Below are 17,954 nucleotides of genomic sequence, written 5' to 3' on the forward strand. Positions count from 1 at the left end.
GACTGACAATGGGTTTGAGGAGAAACTGAGGCACCGTGCTGTGAAATGACTTGCCCAAGTTCTCACGGTACACCAGTGGCAGAGGTGAAATAAGACGGTGAGGTGTCCAACACCCCAGGCTATTCCCCTAACCATGCTGCCTCACACACTAATTTAACACCGAAGTACAAGAGGTAGCACAAAAATTTTTTTAGTTGCCTGTCAGGTGCGTTGTGTTCCCACCTCCTGGCTCTCCAGATTTGGAGGGTGGGGGGGGACAGGGTTGCACCAGACTGTGGCTTGAAGTGGTTTCATCACATACAGGGGTTACAGTTGTGCGCAGTGGATACAAATCATTCCAACGCCATTGGTCAGAAGGAACTTTTCCCATAGGTCAGAGAGGCAGCGGCGATATTGGGGTGGCGGGTAGGGGGGGATTCATAGATTTGTATGACTCTTCCTTTGGAGATTGAGCAGTTCGGGTCTGCTGATCATCCGTCACCTAACTAATTACAGGCCGTGGCAGGTGGCATCTGCATCTCTCTTACACTCTGCCCTGGACACATCGGGCACATCTACACTGCAGGGCAAAAGTCGAATTAAGCTATGTCACTTCAGTTACGTCAATTGCGTGGCTGAAGTCGAAAGAGCGTAATTCGACTTTTGGCGCTGTCTACACAGCAGGAACTCAAAGGAAGAGCACTCTTCCTGCGACTTTCCTTACTCCTCGTAAAATGAGGGTTACAGGAGTCGGGGTAAGACGACCTCCAGCTCGAAATAATTCCGAAATGACGACTTGCTGTGTGGACGCGCACTTTGTTAATCCGAATTAACGCTGCTATGTAGACGTACTCGTAGCTACTGCCTTGCAACTTGCCATTCTCCGGACAACCCTCCGCCCCCTAAAAAGCCCCCCCAAAAACACAAACGCAAACAACAGCAACAAAACCTTCAAAAGCAGGCTGCAAGGAGAAACTGCCACGCTGGCCCTCACATGCAAATCTGACACCCTGAAGCAAGGTTTCAATAGACACGTGGACTGACTTGCTCATTCCAATAGGTCACTTCCCAGCCGGGTACCCGCACCTTCTCATCCCTGTCGGACGCAAGCCGCATCCGCTCCGATGTAATCAGCAGTGACGTCAGCCCCCATCTCGGCTTCCCTTCAAGCATCCCAAGAAGCGAGGGGTGGGTACTCACGAGAGCCTCTGGCTTAATACACGAGCTAGTCATCAACGTGTCGCCGGACATTTTAAAACTTGCAATCTCACCGTCCGATTTGAGAACATCGCTCTCACAGGGATCCGGGCCTGGGGGCTGCTCCGAGCACCAGCCGCCCCAGGGCCCTCGGAAGGGGAAAGCACTGGGAAGGGAGCTACAGAAAGGGGAGAGAATCCGGCATAGGGGCACGGCCCTTTATGCCCGGTGGGCACAGATCTCCGCCATCCTCCGGGCCTGGAGGAGCACAAGGCTCGTGTTTCTAACAGTCCTTCCTCGGGTGGTGGCATCAGTGGGAACCTGGCTCCGAGACGGGATCCAGCGAAAAAACCAGGAGAAAGCTGCAGTGCGATATGGCAGGATACTGACTGTGAATTGGGTCCCAGTTCCCTTCCGAGTGCTGTGATAAGAGCCCCCTCGCTCCCCGCGCCCCCACGCCAGGTACTGTACAAACACGGAGTAAGAGGCATTCTCTGCCCTGGGAGTTTACACGCTAAATCGGCAAGGCACAGAAAGGGTGGGGAGGGGAAACTGAGGCACAGCTCAGTGAGGGATGGGTGCAGCTCCCAGCGTGCCAATTACAAGGATCAAGGGCACTGTTTAGAGACAGCAAGGTGGGGCAGTAGCTGTGGACACCAGGAAGCGGCTGGCTTTTCATCCTGTCCCCCTGACTATCGGGGTGAGGGGGAGTAACTGGATTCTGTGCAGGCCTCTCCCACCTGGAGGGTGAAGGGAGGGGGCAGAAGAGTAAATCAGGGAATAGTATTCCCCCCTTGCTCCCTGATCGTCCAGGGATGGGATGAAAAGCAAGCTGCAGCCCGGTACGCACGGCTGCCCCGCCCCTTCTGCTCTTCCAAAATGGTGCCTTTGATTGCAATGCAGACCCACGTGGCCTACCGAATGCGCTGTACCTCCATGTTGCTTCACGGGGGCAACCCTCCCCGCAGATACGTAACATCACATCAGACAGCGCTGCCTACTAGGCAGAGCACTGGCTGGGGACCAGCGACTTGGGAGCCTCTCCTGATGCCTCCACTGGCCTCCTGGATGACCTTGGGTAAGTGTCATCTCTGCTCTGTGCCTCAGTGTCTCCAACTGTGAAGTGGGGCCGAGGATAGAGACGGGCTTTGAGAGCCAGGGATGAAAAGCGCTGCCTTAGACCTACGTCTTGTCTAAATGGCACCCTCGGGACCTGACCGGTGTGGAACCAGAGAATTTGCTGAACCAAACCATGGGAGGTCAATATTGTCTAGCAGCATTTCTAACACGTCCCCTGCTTCCTGGGCTCGTAGAAGACACTGAGGGGTGAATTAGGGCTAAAGACCAGCACAGAACCTGAGAGCCAGGACTGGGGGCTGTAAACAAACTTTAGGGGACCGTGGGAAACTTGGCCGCACCTATGTTAAGTGGACATCCGGCTAACTCAAATCATGCCGGACCAGGGATGTTGCCGGACCAGAGAGGTTCAACCCGACCTGACATATCGATTTGCATGGAACTTCCTTGGTTTTATTTTTCCAAAGGCAAATACCAATATTTATCTCCAAAGAAAGACATCTCCCGCACCAGCACCATGCTGCGCCTGAAACCATGAGCAGAAACACGCCCTCTTAAAATTCGCAAGCATCCAGCCAATCCAGCGCTGGGGGTGGGTCCGTGCAGAACGGGAGGCAGGAGAGAGGGAAAGCAGAGACATGCGCTCTTGTGGCCAACGTCCCAGCACCACGCCACTGTCCGTGGAGCTCTGGCAATTGCCAGCTGCTGAGGAAATAGGGGCGAGGAGGGGACAGACCCATTTGGGAGCTAGGCCCAGGTCGTCACCCGACTCATGCAGCCACCGATCGGTTTCCCTCCAGCAGGGGAACACGTGGGTGAGTTTTTCCGTTGATGGCCATGCTGGAACGCGGAGGGGTAATCACTGACCTGCAAGGGGGCAGTGAGGCACAGGTCCGCCGTTTGCCCTGTCCCCGAGGGGCAGGGGCTAGCGAGGGGTGTGGTGTCAGCCGCACGCAGGTCGCCACGTTCATAGCGAAAGGCTCAAAGCTGCGTCCACTCCAGTGTTAACCTGTCAGAGCTTTGGGGCAGGGACTGGTTCTGTGTTTGTACAGCGCCTGGCGCAGCGGGGACCCTCTTGCTGCAGTATGAATATCATCCCCACCCCATGCAGCCCCCCCACCTCTCCCAGATCTCCCATCTCGGGGGAGCCAGAGGTGTGTCCTGAAGGAAGCAGCGGTGCTCCTGGCATCCCGAGGACCTTCCTTCTTATTCTGCGCCTCCCCCGCACTGGGCTGCTGTGGATCCTGACAGGACAGGAGGGGGGACGGGAGAGGGGCAGCTGCAGTTCCTCCCTGATGTTTTCAACAGCAGTTTTGATTCAGGAAGAACCACTGACATCTTTCCAGGCACTGCTGCTGCCCCAGCTGACTCCTCCCCTTTTAAAGTTGTGGCTACAAGCCCCGCTCCTTTCAAGGCCACCTGAGTGGGGTGTCTAACTGCAGTCAGGCAGAAACAGGGAAAGGGCCCCCAGATTAACAATTCACAGAGGCATGATGGACACCTATGGTGCACAGAGAGGCACGTATGGTGAACAGACAGGCGCATATAGTGAATAGACAGACATGTATGGTGCACACACAGGCACATATAGCGAACAGATAGGTGCACAGACAAGCACATATGGTGAACAGACAGGTGCGCATGGTGCACAGACAGGTACGTATGGTGCACACACAGGCACATACAGCGAACAGACAGGCGCGTATAGGAAACAGTCAGGCACACATGGTGCACAGACAGGAGTGTACGGTGCACAGACAGGCATATATAGCAAACAGTCAGGCATGCATGGTGCACAGACAGGCACGTATAGCAAACAGTCAGGCATGCATGGTGCACAGACAGACACGTATACTGAACAGACAGACACGTATAGTGAACAGACAGACACGTATGGTGCACAGACAGCAGACCAGTAGAAACAGGTGCACACTGATGCTTTAAGGAAAGTGCACTGAATATTGAGAGAAAGTCAGACCTGAATTTTAATAAAACAGGCCTTAAGCACCTGCTGACATGTGTTCCTGACCAGGGATGGTTTAAGGAGACTCGTAAGTGCTTTCTGACTTAGAGCTACGTCTAAGGTCAAGTCACCTGAACAATCCACTTCAGCTCCAGTTCTACATTAAAGGAGAGACACAAGATCAGCTCAAATATACTCACTAGCAGAGTTACCTGGCACTGCTGGACAGGGGGATGGCGGTGTGTGTGTGTGTGTGTGGGGGGGGTGCAGGAGACAGGGAAAGGCCTTGGGGATGTGGCGGGGAGGGGTGCAGAAGGCTGGGGGAGTGAGTGTGAAGGTTGGGGGTAGGAGGGGCCATCTGACACAGGCCTTTTCTCTCCGCCCAGAAGGGGGAAAGAGTTTGGGGCAGGGAGGCTACTTACCAGGTGTGCTGGCAGGCAAGATGGCGGAGCCTCATCCCCGCTGACCACGCCCTTGGTGGTACAGCTGCGTCCCAGTGGTCACTTTGCAGGATAGCTCTCCCCTGCCGGCTCGCTGCCCCTAGTGGCCACTCTCAGGATTGCGTCCTTCCGAATAGCAGCCCCTCCCTTTGCATGTTGTGGAAAACAGTCCCTTTCCTGGGGCTTCCAATTGTCCTGGCACAACCAAACCCAGCCCTTACTTTAAGTTAGGAGAAACGGAAGCTGCCTACCAAAATTTAGTGTTTAGGAGGAGTTCCTGAACAAACAGACTGACACACAGACAGACGCACTCACTCTAAAATACATATATAGAGAGATGAATACAGGGTCCACTTCCCACCCCACAGATGTGATTTCCTGGAGATCAGCTTACACTATATTTATTATTAAAACAACAGCTGAGATGTAGTTGTCCGTGCAGGAAAACAGTTTTACCCTCTTAAATAAAAATGCACAGCATGGGAGGAGTTCCACAGGGCGGGTAGTTAACCACTGGAACAATTTGCTATGGGATGTGGTGGATTTTCCATCACATGCAGTCTTCAAATCTCTATGTGTTCTCTGAAAAGTGGAATATGAACAGAGATTTTATGACTGTGCCAAGCACACACCTTTAAGGGGTAATATGTAAGATTTGGGGGGAGGGTTTGTTTTTTTACATGCTTGAAATGGGAAACTTTGGCATCCAAACATTCCTCTAGCCCAAACATGCAAGGCCCAAAGAGCAAGAGATAGACAGTTCTATTGCTGCTAAGCAGGCATATTTAGCTCTCGGGTATTTCTAAGGTGCTTGATCACCTTGGTTTATAATCACTGTACAGAATTTAGAAGTCTGATACAATTATATTAAATAAATAATAATAATAAAACTCCTTGCTCTTTTTTTTTAGCCCTTCTTGCTAGTTGATCTCAGAGCACTTTGCAAAGGAAACCAGTGACATTAGCCCCACTTTACAGATGGGAAAATGGAGTCAGAGAAAGGCAAAACCACTTGCCTTGGTCATCCAGTAGTCAATCTGAGAAGAGAAGCGAGGTCTCGAGTACCAGTCCAATGCTGTATCCACTAGGCAACGCTGCCTCTAGAGTTTCTGTGTTCTCTTGTGACCAGAGCTATGTGATTTTAAGTGTTCAGGCAACTGCTATTGGGGAGTGTATGGTGGTGATGCTGGCAGCATTTACAGAGACTGTTTTTACAGGATAGATTTTCCCCAATGGATGTGTCCCTACTCAGTGTTGAGAAGTAGCCTCACGAAGAATCACATGAAGAACCGGGGAGTTAGGACCAAACCCAGGTGGAGCCACACACCAAATCCTAGGGGATGATGGGAAGTCATTAGTCGTTCATTACCCGTGGCTGACTCCAGCCGTCTAGATAGGGCAGAATCCTCTGGGGGCAAGTGTGTGTAAATCTGGCATCTATGCAACAATCCATGTTCGGGGGAAGGGGAAGAGGAGGGTCCATATTTTCAAGAGCTGGTATCAGAGGATTCTGGGAAATCCAGCATCCGAGCAAACCCCCAGGAAGACTGTTCCATAAGGACCTACCGCAGACAAAAGATTAGGTCATGTGATGACCCATCCAGGAATACGTCCAACCAAAACTGGCAGCCCTTCTGAACACACCCAGAAAGCGTTCATCTAGCTGGCTCCTTGCGCTGCCTACAGGTGAGGGTAAGTAACATCCCCGAGCGTCAGGCACAGCTCTTGTGTGGAGCCAGTTAAAGTTTGTTCTAAACGTCTATTTTTAATAAAAAGTGGTCTTTTATTTGCAAAAAAGACCCCAAAACAGCACTGAAACGTTCTCAGTTATTTTGAAATGTTCCGAAATGTTCTGGTTTTTTTCTCAAAACAAAAATATTTGAATTTTCAAGAGATCCCATTTTCCACGTGCTGGGTTTTCCCCCCTCCGCCCCATTTGTAAGTGGCATTTGTTAGGTGCACTCAGACCCTTTCCCAGGGCAACTTTCACAACATTCAGTCTCGCTCATATTTTTTACATTCCCAGGTCCTGGAACTGTGGGATTAGGAGATTTTTTTTTAAAGGGTCAATTTCTAACCCTGCTGGGTTTCAAAGGAGAGCTTGCAGCTATGACCCTTCAAGGCTCAGGAGCCAGAAGGCAAACGATAAGACTCCCTAATTTATTTGTTTTTAAAAACGTGGTAATTTTTAAGCCCATCTCGCAATATTTTTGGGGTGCCTCAATTTTAACTCAATGTAGACTGTCTCTTTGTTCTGTGTTTGTACAGCACCAAGCACAACGAAGTCTCAGTCCATGTCTGGGAGTCCCAGACGTTACTTCAGAGATATAATAGCTACAGGGATGATGATGGCTTTGGATTGGTTGGCCCTGGCAAATTCGGCAGGCTAGAATCGCTGATACTTGCCTTGCAGCGAGGTGGCGTTAGTCAAAACCGAGGCCAAGAAGTGTCCGTAAGCCATGGCTCACACCAAGTAAGGCGGGGCCTGTCCACTAGGGGGCATTATCTTGCCAGCTGGCTAGGGAGGAGTAACAACTCCATATTTGGCTTGGCCACTAGGGGGCGATGTGCATAACGCCATCACAATGCACCAGGAAACACTGCGGGGACTGAATGCCACTGCGGACTTTGCGCTTGCCTTCCCAAAGCGCTGTACCCTTCCCTGCCCACTTCCAGGGTGTATCCTGTCCACACCACCTTCGCAGGTGGGGGGGCCCAAGGACTGGGTCATGATGGGCTCTCAGGCTCACAGGAGAAGAAAATTGTTCCTTGTGCTTTCGTCTCTCCCATTGCTTGAGCTCCGGACCACAAGCTGGTATAAATAGACTTCATTGGCGCTACGCCCATCTACCCCGGCCGAGAATCTGACCCAAGGCCAGAGCGCACGTTCCCCTTCTCAATGGCAAATAGAAAGGGATCTGCCCCCTTTCCATGGCCGGGTAACGCTTCCAGAGTCCCGACATTGGCATAGGGGGCAGCATTCCAGCAGGTGGGAAGGCTGATCCGTGCCTCGGTTAGGGGTAGCCAGCCTGGCCGGGCCTGTTTACACGTTGGCTTCAGCGAAAGCCGTGTGCTAGGGAGCCCCCTAGTGGAAAATGACTGGAAGTATTTCAAACTCTCTGCATCCGAGTGCCAGGCAAGATCAGCCAGTGTTTAAGTCACGCCGGAAGCCCACCACAGGCCTTGGAGAAGAGTCTTAGCTGGGCTCTGGCTCAAACCCACGCCGTTCCAGGTGCAGTAGCCACTCGCAAGGCTATGTGGGGTGATGTACCCCACTGCAGTTAACGGTGGTAACCCAGTATGACCCCGGAGGGACAGGTTGGTGGGAAGCTGAGGCCAGGACTTGTTGTGAGTCTTGCAGTAGTCTGCGTTTTCCTGGACGCTCCAGGCCCAGGTGTCCTGGGATTATGCGAGTCCCTCAGCTTCCATTGCAACCTCACCAGCCAATTTCTAGCCCGCAGGGGTGCAGGGAGCTGGGTGCATGCTAGTGCGCAGCACAGGTGGGCGTGCAACCTGAAATCCTGCCCACGCCCTGACATCGGCACACGGGGGGAGTCTAACCCGCCCTGGCCAGGCCTGGGCCTGCCCGCCACCGCAAGGGGGGGTTGCAAGGCCTGAGTGAACAGACCTTACATCCGCAGCACGAACTGGCTGCCAATGCGTTGGTTCAAACGTCGCCCACGGGTAGGCCTCTGAGCTATCCGACTCCTTCCCGGTCCCCACCTCTGTGCCGAATGCTCCGCCGGGTGACAGAACAACACACACTCGGCTCTGATCCGGGCCCGTGTCGTATATATATATTTTTTTTTTGCGTTTATTGAGAGTGAAAAAATAATTTAAACCGATTAAACGTACAGGGGGAAAGGGTCCTGTTAGTGCTTTGATAAATTGCAGCAATTCCACAGGGGAGGGGCTGATGAGTAACTTCCTGTTTGTACAAATAGTCCCACCTAGAAAGATCGGAAGGTTTAAAAATCCTCTCTTTATTACAATCAGTCGCAGGATGGGACAGAGGCCGGGTGGAGGGGGGGGGGGGTGCGCAGGAGCTGACGGGGTCCACGATGTCCTAAATTGTCCTCGACTAGTTCCTTCCCAGGTCAGGTGATCTGCAGCGGCGTCTCCAGCATCTCCATGAGAAAGGTGTCGATGGGCGTGTCCCCGATCAGCTTGAAGAAGAAGAGGTGCTCCAGGCATTTTAGCCCAATAGATCTCAGTGCCGGCAGCCGGAGGAGGAGTTTGGCAAATCTGGAAGAACGTGCCAGAGAATCACAGACGTTAGAGAGGGGAAAGGACGGTTATCCTCGGTAGTCCAGTCAAACACAACCAAGATCAGGCACCCATTGCACAGGGCTGCAGAAACTCACAAAGCCTGTCCTGAAAAGCTCCCACTTTGAATAGACAAGGTACGGGAAGGAGAGGAATCAAGGAGGTGAAGGACAGTAGCAGAGCCAAGATGAGAATCTGTGTCTCGCAATTTCCCCTCCTGTGCACTAGCCACTGACTCACACTGCCTCTTCTCCCTGCACCTGGCCAGCCATACCACTATGTCCCTGCCAATGCTGGATTGTTCCCTACTCTGCTACACAGTACTGAGCAAATGAAGGATTCCTCCCCTCCCCCCATTTCAGGGGCTGAAATAAAATACCTAGAAGAAAAATTTGGTTAGGTTCAAATAGAAACTGATCTATTTTCAGAAACACACAAGATAACAAAAAATAAAACAAAGCAAAAAAAAAACCCCCAAAACAAAAACATTCAATCCCCCCAAAACAAAAAAGCTCCCCCAAAACCCCCACACAAAATAACAAAAACAATCTATTTCTGGCTAAACTATACATTTTTTTCAACCTGAAATGATTTTGTTGTTGTCCTTGGCTTTTTTGTTTTAAGTGGTTTTCCACCATTTTAAAAAAATATTTAATTTTCCAAATGAAATGGTGGTGTATTCCAGAAAGTGAAAACATCTTGATTTTTTTTGCAGAATTTGACCTCGGAATTCACAGAGATTTTCAGTGCCCTGAAAAATGCAATTTGCTGAAAATATTTCACTGCATGTTCTCTGTTCTGTCCAGTCTAGTTTGCACAACTTTCCTTAGCAGAATATTTCACAAGCCCAGAATAGCACGCCGTGAGGAAGATGTCTTTGATGCTCACCCTATATTTTCCTTCTCATAATTTAATCTCTCAGTAACAGATGCTGGTTCTCTGCTTAATCGGATCAAAATTACGGGGCACATTTTCACTACCTGCCAGATCAAGGAGAAGTGATCGATCCCATGAGGGTTGATTTATCATGTCTAGTATAAACACAATAAATCAACCACCAAGTACTCTCCCATTGACTTCAGCACTCCACAAAATGAGAATAAGGTGAGTCGATGGGACAGGTTCCGCTGTTGACCTACCGCAGTAAAGTCACCACAGTAAGTAGAGCTAAGAAGTTCCACTTCAGCTATGCTATTCACACAGCTGTAGTTGCTCAACTTACATTGACAGCCCCCGGTAGTGTGGAGTCGGCCTCGGGGACTCAACTTATCTGTGTTGAAAGCACTACAAACCCCTCTCTTTAGAACATTTGGGGGCAAATTACAGCAGCTGTGCAGGATACACAAGGATCTTCTTTCTGGCCTCCTAAAACCAGCCTGTCTTTGGAGAACGAAGAGCAAAGAGCAGGAGAAATTTTTATCCCCCATTTTCAAACCTAAAAAGCTAGTTTGGCATCTCCCCCAGACAGGGCTTGAACTAGCGATCTAGAGCTAAGCCATGCCACTGAAATCACTGCTGAACTCTGCTTAAAAATGAATGGCCCTTAAAAAACCTTCATCGCCTATCACCAGCCTCGGCCTGCTCACTTTCTTTAGCTTATGGACCAAACATGGCCATGTTGACAGCTGATTGACCTTTAACCTTTTCCCGCTTCCTGTTTGCAGCACACAAATCCGGAACCAAGAAAATCACAGTAATGCTGCCTGCAACTGAGGAAGTGGGTCTGGCCCACGAAAGCTCATCACCTATTAAACCATCTGGTTAGTCTTTAAAGTGCCGCATAGCTTTTCCTTTTGCCTACAACTTTAGGAGGTTTCAAAAAGCCGTGTGATGTTACGTGTGCCAGCATTTCTCAAAATCAGCCAGGAGAGGGGAGTGTTGCACTGGGTTCATCAGAGAACCACCACCGGTCAGCCAACACAAGCATTTTTTTTCCAGCCAAAAATGTTTCTAGTTTGGGGCTGCAATTTTGCTGATACAAAATCAAGTCTCCAAACAGGTCTCTGTTGAGTCCTTCGTGCCTATCAGCATTGCTTCCTAGCTGGGACCGGTGCCATCTCACTATTCCACACCCCTAAGGTGCATGCCACGTGTCCTGTAGCGACCGAGGCTCAGGGTTTACCTTCCAGGCTGCTCAGGATACTTCTGCTTTGTATAGGCTTCCAGCGTGGCATAGACCTTCTCTCGAAGAGACTCCACCTCGAAGGGACTGGACAAGCCCTTGGCATCTGGACCAGGGAGAAACCCAAAGCAAGAAGATCACTGTAGAATTGACGTTCCATACTGCATGTGGTTTACAGGACGAAGGGTCACTGAAGAAGTGCTGGAGATAGCTCCAGGGTGCTAGGGCCTGTACATACACATAGCCAGGGACAGTCTGAGCGTGCAGTCTTTAATGATGGGATCTCACACTGTCTCATGCCACGCACAGGTGGAATGCCCCGTGGGACAGAGTCAAGGCTGTGTGTGGAAAACCGTCAATGTGACATTTACTGACTTTCAAGTGTTCCCACTTTGCACCCTAAATCCTGCTCTTTTGATGCAGTTTTTAGCAAGTGCGTGCTCTCTCACTTTCTCACACACACACACACACACACTCTCTCTAGTCCCCCCAGCACTGAAATTACCAAAAGCCTTTGACAGGGTCCCTCACCAAAGGCTCCTAAGCAAAGTTAGGAGAAGAGGGAAGGTCCCGTCCTAGATCAATGACTCACATTTGTCGAGTCCTCTCAGGGCATAGGTCTTCCCTAGATTGCAGCCGCCACACGGGCAACCTGATCACAGCACACTCGGAAGAAATCAGAGTAGTAGCGTACGGACCATGTGTAGCCACGAGAGGGCAACACCCTCCTACACCCTTGTGAAATCCGGCTGTCCCAGCAGAGGGCAATGGTGAAAACACATTGTGTGGTGGGACAGACTCACAGACACGGCACAGGACAGATGGCCATAACAGTAAGAGGAGGCGTCTCCCCTGCATGTTGCTGAACCCCAATAAGAACAATTAGAGAGAGCCTCTGAGGGTGCCAAGACCCTGGCTGTACCCATGGGCGTATCCATGGCTGTACCCATGGCTGTACCCATGGGCGTATCCATGGCTGTACCCATGGCTGTACCCATGGCTGTATCCATGGCCACCAGGACGTACCTGGGTTGAACAGGACAATGGCTCGCAGGCATCCCAGCTCAGACTTGTCCATCTGCATGTCTTTCATTTTAGACACCAGTTCTGTCAGAACCCTGTGCACGGGAGACACAAGCGGACAGAGCACGTGTGAACGGCGGGAAACGCCGCGCCGTGGCCACCGGGGGTGGCTCCGTCGCTCAGGGCTGGCAAAACCCTTGGATGGCTCTTGGGAGAGGACAGGTCCTTAGGCTGGTGCCTTCACACAGGGCCCAGCTCCGGGGCCTGCAGCCTGAGGGACGCTAGCCTGAAACGGAAGCTGCTGCTAGTACTGGCCCTCCGGCCTCGCTGGTCCCCCCGCTGGCTGCTGGCCAGCCCCTCCCGCGGGACCCCGGGTGCCCCCCATGTTCCCTCTCGACTGCAACAGCCACACACGGAGGGGCTGGCCTGGGCTCAGGCCAGTGGGGCGCCAGACGGGGAGCCCCCCCACGAGCCCCACCGAGCTGGTCAAAGGGGACCTCGCTTCTGCCTTTTTACACCGCTGCTTTCTTTCCACCGTGACATTAACTGACAGGCGCTGTGAGGGAAACAACCCGCCACGGGATTTACCTCAGGGCGACGTGGAAAATCCCGGATTTTAAATCCAGTGAACGCAGAGTTCGGGGGCCAACGGTTTCCCAGTCGGGGGCCTCCGGTTAGGCCCCTGAGTCGCCAGGAGGGCATTTAAAAAGGGGCCTGGTTTCCCAAAGCGCTAACCATCTGCCCGTCCCCCTGACAGGCCTGGCCTTCCATTTGTAGTCAGCCCCTCTGGAAATCCAAGCAGGTCCTTAGGTGCCTCCCTTTAGACCTGGGGTGGGGAACCTCAGGCCCGGGGGGCTGGATGCGGCCCCCGGCGTGCCTGAATCCGGCTCCCAAGACTCAGGGCTTCCCCCTCAGCATTGGGGAGCCTGTGCTGAGTTCTAGCCCCCCCCACCCCCCCCGCTGCCCCACCATGGGCCTGGAGGATGCAAAATCTACTAGCCTGGGCCCCCCTTAAGGTTTGGTGCGTGACAGGAATGTGGGGAGGGTCTTTCTCCCTCTCAGTCGGAGGCCACCTCAGTGAGGGTCGGTAAGTTTTTCGGTTTGTTTTTTGTTTTGCTTCTCACTTGTGTGCGGCCCCCGGCTGATTTTTCTGTGGGTCAGCGGCCCCCGACCCAAAAAAGGTCCCCCCCTCGCTTTAGACCCCTAACTTAAAGCCCCCGATTTCGAAAACGTTAGCTCCTGTTTCCACGTCTGCAGGGCCAGATCCATCCCCGGGACCCTTCGCAGCGGGGTTGCTCAGGGTGGCTCCTCAGAAGGATATTTAAGGCCCGTTTCAGCAGGACGCTCTTCCGTGAGGGACCTGCTCTTGGCGACAACTCAGAGCAGCGGTTCAAATCTCTTGGTTTCTCCGGCTGGCTTGTGGCCGGGGCGTCCGATCTACAAAATCATGCTAAGGGAGGTCAGCGTATCGTCGTTCGAACGACGACCTGACAAGCCTGGGAATAAAATACCTCACACTTCTGGTGGAAGAGAGGTTTATCCCTGTGTCTCGGTGAGATTTTTCCTCCCGTCACTTTGGCGGCGAGGTGTAGGAGACTGAGCCTTTAAGAGCGGAGCGTCCCAGCCAGAGAGACGGAGTTAAGGGCACAGCCCTCAATACCAGAGGCCGGGAGGTGGGGGCAGGGCTGCGCGGGTGGCTTGTGAAACACCTGGGGCCAAGACCCGGTGGCACGGGGAGATGTGAGCAGGAAAACGCGGCAGGTTCCTGAGGCGCGGCCCGGCGGGGAACGGAGGGCAGAGAAATGGAGGCAGCACCTGTCGAAAATGGAGCCCACCCCGGCGCTGTGGGCGCTGCTGCGGTGCACGTGTAAGCCCGTGGCCAGCAGGATGCCGTCTTGCACGGACACCGAGCGGTGGGAGAACGAGGCGATGAGCAGCTCATTCCAACCTGCAGGAGCAAGAGACGGGTGCATAGGCCGTGCCAGCGACGGCCCATTGAAATGCCGGGCACCGGCCCTTAACAAAGGGAGACGGGGGGCAGGCAGAGGGGAGCAGGACACCGGAGCGCCCCCTTCTGGCTGGTGTTGTGCCCACTGTTCCCTAGCTCCTGTTAGTGGCGCTGCCGCCGCCGCGCGTTAGAACCCGTGTCCCTCCCCGACCACGGCGCCGCCCCCTGGGTACCGCCCTGCCGCAGGGACCCCTCGCTTTGGGGTCCTCCCTCTCAGGGAACCCCCAACCCCCTCAGCTACCCTACTGCCAGTCGTCGTCTCACCCCTTACTTCGGGGCACACTGCAGTGTGACATGGCCACTCATCATGGCAAGGGGGTGCGGACCTGCCGCCTTCTTCTGCAGCCCTAGTGCCCCTCAGGCCTCTGTTGGGGGACCTCCGCCTGGGACTACTCAGGCCACAGTTCCCCAACTCACCCTGCCTTTCCCCAGCACCGCTCTGTCCATGGTACCCTGGTTAGCAGGCAGCTAGGTCCTTCTCCCTCCAGGCCTGGAGTGAGTGTGAGCTCAGTCTGGCCAGCCGTCTCTTTTATACCACCCTCCTGGGCTCTGATTGGCTGCTGCAAGGCCTCTCCTGATTGGCCCCTAGCTACAGCCCTCTCCCAGGGCTGTTTTAACCCCTTTTTATGCCTGGAGGGGAGTAACTGCCCCGCTACACACACTTAAAGGCCACCAACACCATAAGGTACCGTCACTATGTACAACGCCTGACCACAACGATTTGGGACAAAGACGTTAAGTGGCAGCACTAGGAGAACATTGTGACGTATGGGCAGACACGTCTCCGTAGGCAGAAAACAAGGACTAATGCAGAGAAACAAGAGACCGGGGGGATGCCGGGAGCCAAGAATTTTACCTGCTCGCAGAAGAATCACTTGATCTTCCAGCATGAGGTCTGAGAAGTGGGGGATGCGCTTGGCCCATTCCACTAAGGTGAAAAGCTGTTTGTCTGCGGCGTGGCATATATTGGTGACAGGGTCATTAGTCTGAGGAAGCAAGAGAGCGAGAGAATACTCCACTGCGAACTTCAGCTCTGTAAAAATCCATGACAACAGGCGTCTTCCCCACGGCCCACGAACGCTCATGATACCAGCTACATGATTGGTTAGTCTCGACAGCGCTATTACAGACTACAACGAGTCCCCTTCTGAAACTTTGGTCAGGTTAATGTTACTCCAAATCAGCACGGACGCAATCCAGTCTTTTGCCAGCCACATTTCAAATTGTGCATTTAACATTCTGGCTTATTACTAGATGTGGCAACATTCAATCTTTAGTTTTTATCATTAGGACACATCTTCTCAAGGTTTATTTCTAAGCCTATTTTATTATTTTTATGGCTTTTCATTTTCACAGGGGCGCTAATGTGTGGGTTTATAAGCATTTATTCGATTTTTAACTGTTTACATTTTCATGTGTGCAGGTCATAATGAGGCATCAGACAATGCGGGAGGGTTAGACAATAATTATTTAATGACAGTGGACACGGACATAAAAAGTTAAAGCTTTGAATGGTTTAAACACAAATTGTCAACATCACATGTCAAAATATCCCTAGTAAATATCCCTAAATTAGACTCTGAAGTTTTCAAGGAGCTTTCTCTTTGCTTTGACAATCTGAAATTTCAATCTTCATTCATGGAAATGTTTTTCTGTCTGTTTACGGTGAAACTGACATTTATCGACATAGATAAAAATCGAATCCTTCTACACCACTTTATTGTATGTGCTTGTAGGATGCCAGCTCAAATCCAGACAGGGTTGTTTGTTCACTGTCCTTTGTGATAAGACATTGAATCTCAGTCTAGTTCCTACCGTGTAACAATATCTCTGGAGATATTTAAGAGCAGGTTGGATAGACACCTATCAGGGACGATCTAGATGGTACGGGGTCCTGCCATGAGGGCAGGGGACTTGACTCGGTGACCTCTGGAGTCCCCTTCCAGTTCTAGTGTGCTAGGATTCTATGTCACGTCATACCAGCATTGGTGGCCCTGGCCAGTAGCTGAACAAACTCAACGGTCCTGTTCTAGTCTTAAAAATGAGGCAATAAAATCAGAGACCTTCATCCAAATTCCTCCTGCCACAAACACAAATGCCCATTTAAACGGAATGACTGCGCTCAGACCAGCAGGGCGCACCAGCGCACAACAGCCGTCAAAGTTGGCGTTAGTCATTATTAAAGGCCCAGTTGACCTCAAAAAATGGGGGGGAGGGGGGCGGGGGAATTCACCTATGTGCTTTGCAACTTTCTTTCCATGTGATATTTTTACATCGCTGGTTGGCACATGGATTGATCAATCTGTAACAACTTCCTTGGAAAATTTCAGCCAGTTTTTTAAAATCAAAATTCAAATTTTGAATGAAAACTTCGATCGAGAATCTAATGTTTTGGCCAGCCCTACTACGAGTCTGTCGGCCACTGCAGCTCACCAGCAGCCATTGGAAAGTGACTCTCAGTCCTCTGCTGACAATCCCAGAATTTGTTAGGGATCACGTGGCTTCCGTCTGGAACTGCCACAGACTAGACGCCCGTGTCCCTCCCAGGTGTGGCACCTTACTGGAAATGCAGCCCCATCAATTGGTTATCAGCTGTCACTTCTAACGACAGGCCAGAGTGCTGCCATCTCAGACTGCAGGTGACTTCACTGCAAGGGACCTGCCGACACAGGCCTAGCGGAAGCAGCCGCTTACCGAATTCTCAGCGCTCACGTCGCTGTAGGATTCCGTCTTTGGCTCAACCGCCAGTTCGGCTTCTAAAATCCTCTCCACGGGCATATCCTCATTGCTGCTGCACGTGGACTCGGCTTCATTCTCACTGCGCTCTCGGCTCCTCTGTCTCTCCTCTTGCACGGCTGGAACACAGAAGGAGAGTCCTTTGCATCAGGCAGAACTGGGGAATACTGCCCAGCTCTCTAACCCGGGGGATCAGTCCCTCTCCTTCCTGGGAAGGAGAGTGGGTGTAACCTTGCCCACGAGCGAACACCACTCCCGCCCTTCTCTGGTAACGACCCCCAGGGCTGCGAGGACCAGAGGGACGCGGGGGAAAGTCCCAGGGCACTTGAGGCGGAAGGAAGGACGCCGGCGTGATGTGTGACAGGAAAGGCCTACCACCGTCTCATCACCCGCAAGCCGGTTCCTACAAGCGGAGCAGCCGGAGGGTTGCTCTAACAGCCCTCTGGGAAATGGCTGGGCCGGGCAGAAGTGACTGACACGGTAGACTTTTCGGAGCCGAACTGGGAGCTGTCGCACCACATCAGAGATGAGGCTGGGCTTTGGGGGCTGAGGAGACGGCGTGTTCTCAGGTGACATGGGAAGCTCGACTGAGATACCGCCTGTCTGGCGCTCCACAAGCCAGGGAGGTAAGGAGGGGTGTGTTTGTCCACCCACCCCGGCATGTGCTCCTGCCTACCTTCTCTCTTCATCCCCATCGCCAGGCACTTCTGATAGCGGCAGTACTGGCAGCGGTTGCGCTGCCGCTTGTCGATTAGACAGTCTTTGTTATCGCGGCACGTGTAGACCAGGTCCTTCCTTATCGTCCTCTTGAAGAACCCCTTGCAGCCTTCGCAGCTATACACCCCGTAGTGCTTCCCTGAGAACAGGAGGAGGAGAAGTCACACACAGCCCAATGGCCTGCCTCTCCCCCCTTGTGCTACTGTACAGCGCCTCCTACTGGAATAGCTGTGGGCTACACGCCAAGACTGAGGGGCCGTGTCAGGGAGGCAGGGGTGGGTGCATAGGGGAGACAGGACTCGGGGCAGACGTGGTCTGAGATACTTCCCGTCAGGACGGAGGCGCGCTGGGGGAAGGATGGGGTTACGTCTCAGGAGCCCGGCACACTGACAAATCGGGCGATCAGGAAATTCCCAGAATCGACCC

At 52.6% G+C, this 17,954-nt stretch overlaps 1 protein-coding gene across 6 annotated transcripts in view; it reads right to left on the bottom strand.

Annotated features, from left to right (window-relative positions):
• Positions 1-8,512: 8,512 nt before the first annotated feature.
• The window catches only part of RXRG (retinoid X receptor gamma), a 57,503-nt gene continuing 48,061 nt past the window's right edge, over positions 8,513-17,954 (bottom strand). For all 6 annotated transcript variants that reach the window (XM_014569940.4, XM_025181142.3, XM_075936972.2 and 3 more), the window contains exons 4-10: positions 17,488-17,667; positions 16,770-16,930; positions 14,932-15,061; positions 13,883-14,015; positions 12,071-12,162; positions 11,045-11,150; positions 8,513-8,901 (exon numbers count right to left, since the gene is read on the bottom strand). In XM_014569940.4, the coding sequence (XP_014425426.2) occupies positions 8,754-8,901; positions 11,045-11,150; positions 12,071-12,162; positions 13,883-14,015; positions 14,932-15,061; positions 16,770-16,930; positions 17,488-17,667 (950 nt within the window). In that variant the 3' untranslated portion in view covers positions 8,513-8,753. The remainder of the gene's footprint in view (positions 8,902-11,044; positions 11,151-12,070; positions 12,163-13,882; positions 14,016-14,931; positions 15,062-16,769; positions 16,931-17,487; positions 17,668-17,954) is intronic.

Source organism: Pelodiscus sinensis, chromosome 9, assembly GCF_052426305.1.
Source record: "Pelodiscus sinensis isolate ZL-2025 chromosome 9, ASM5242630v1, whole genome shotgun sequence".
Taxonomy (NCBI): Eukaryota; Metazoa; Chordata; order Testudines; family Trionychidae; genus Pelodiscus; species Pelodiscus sinensis.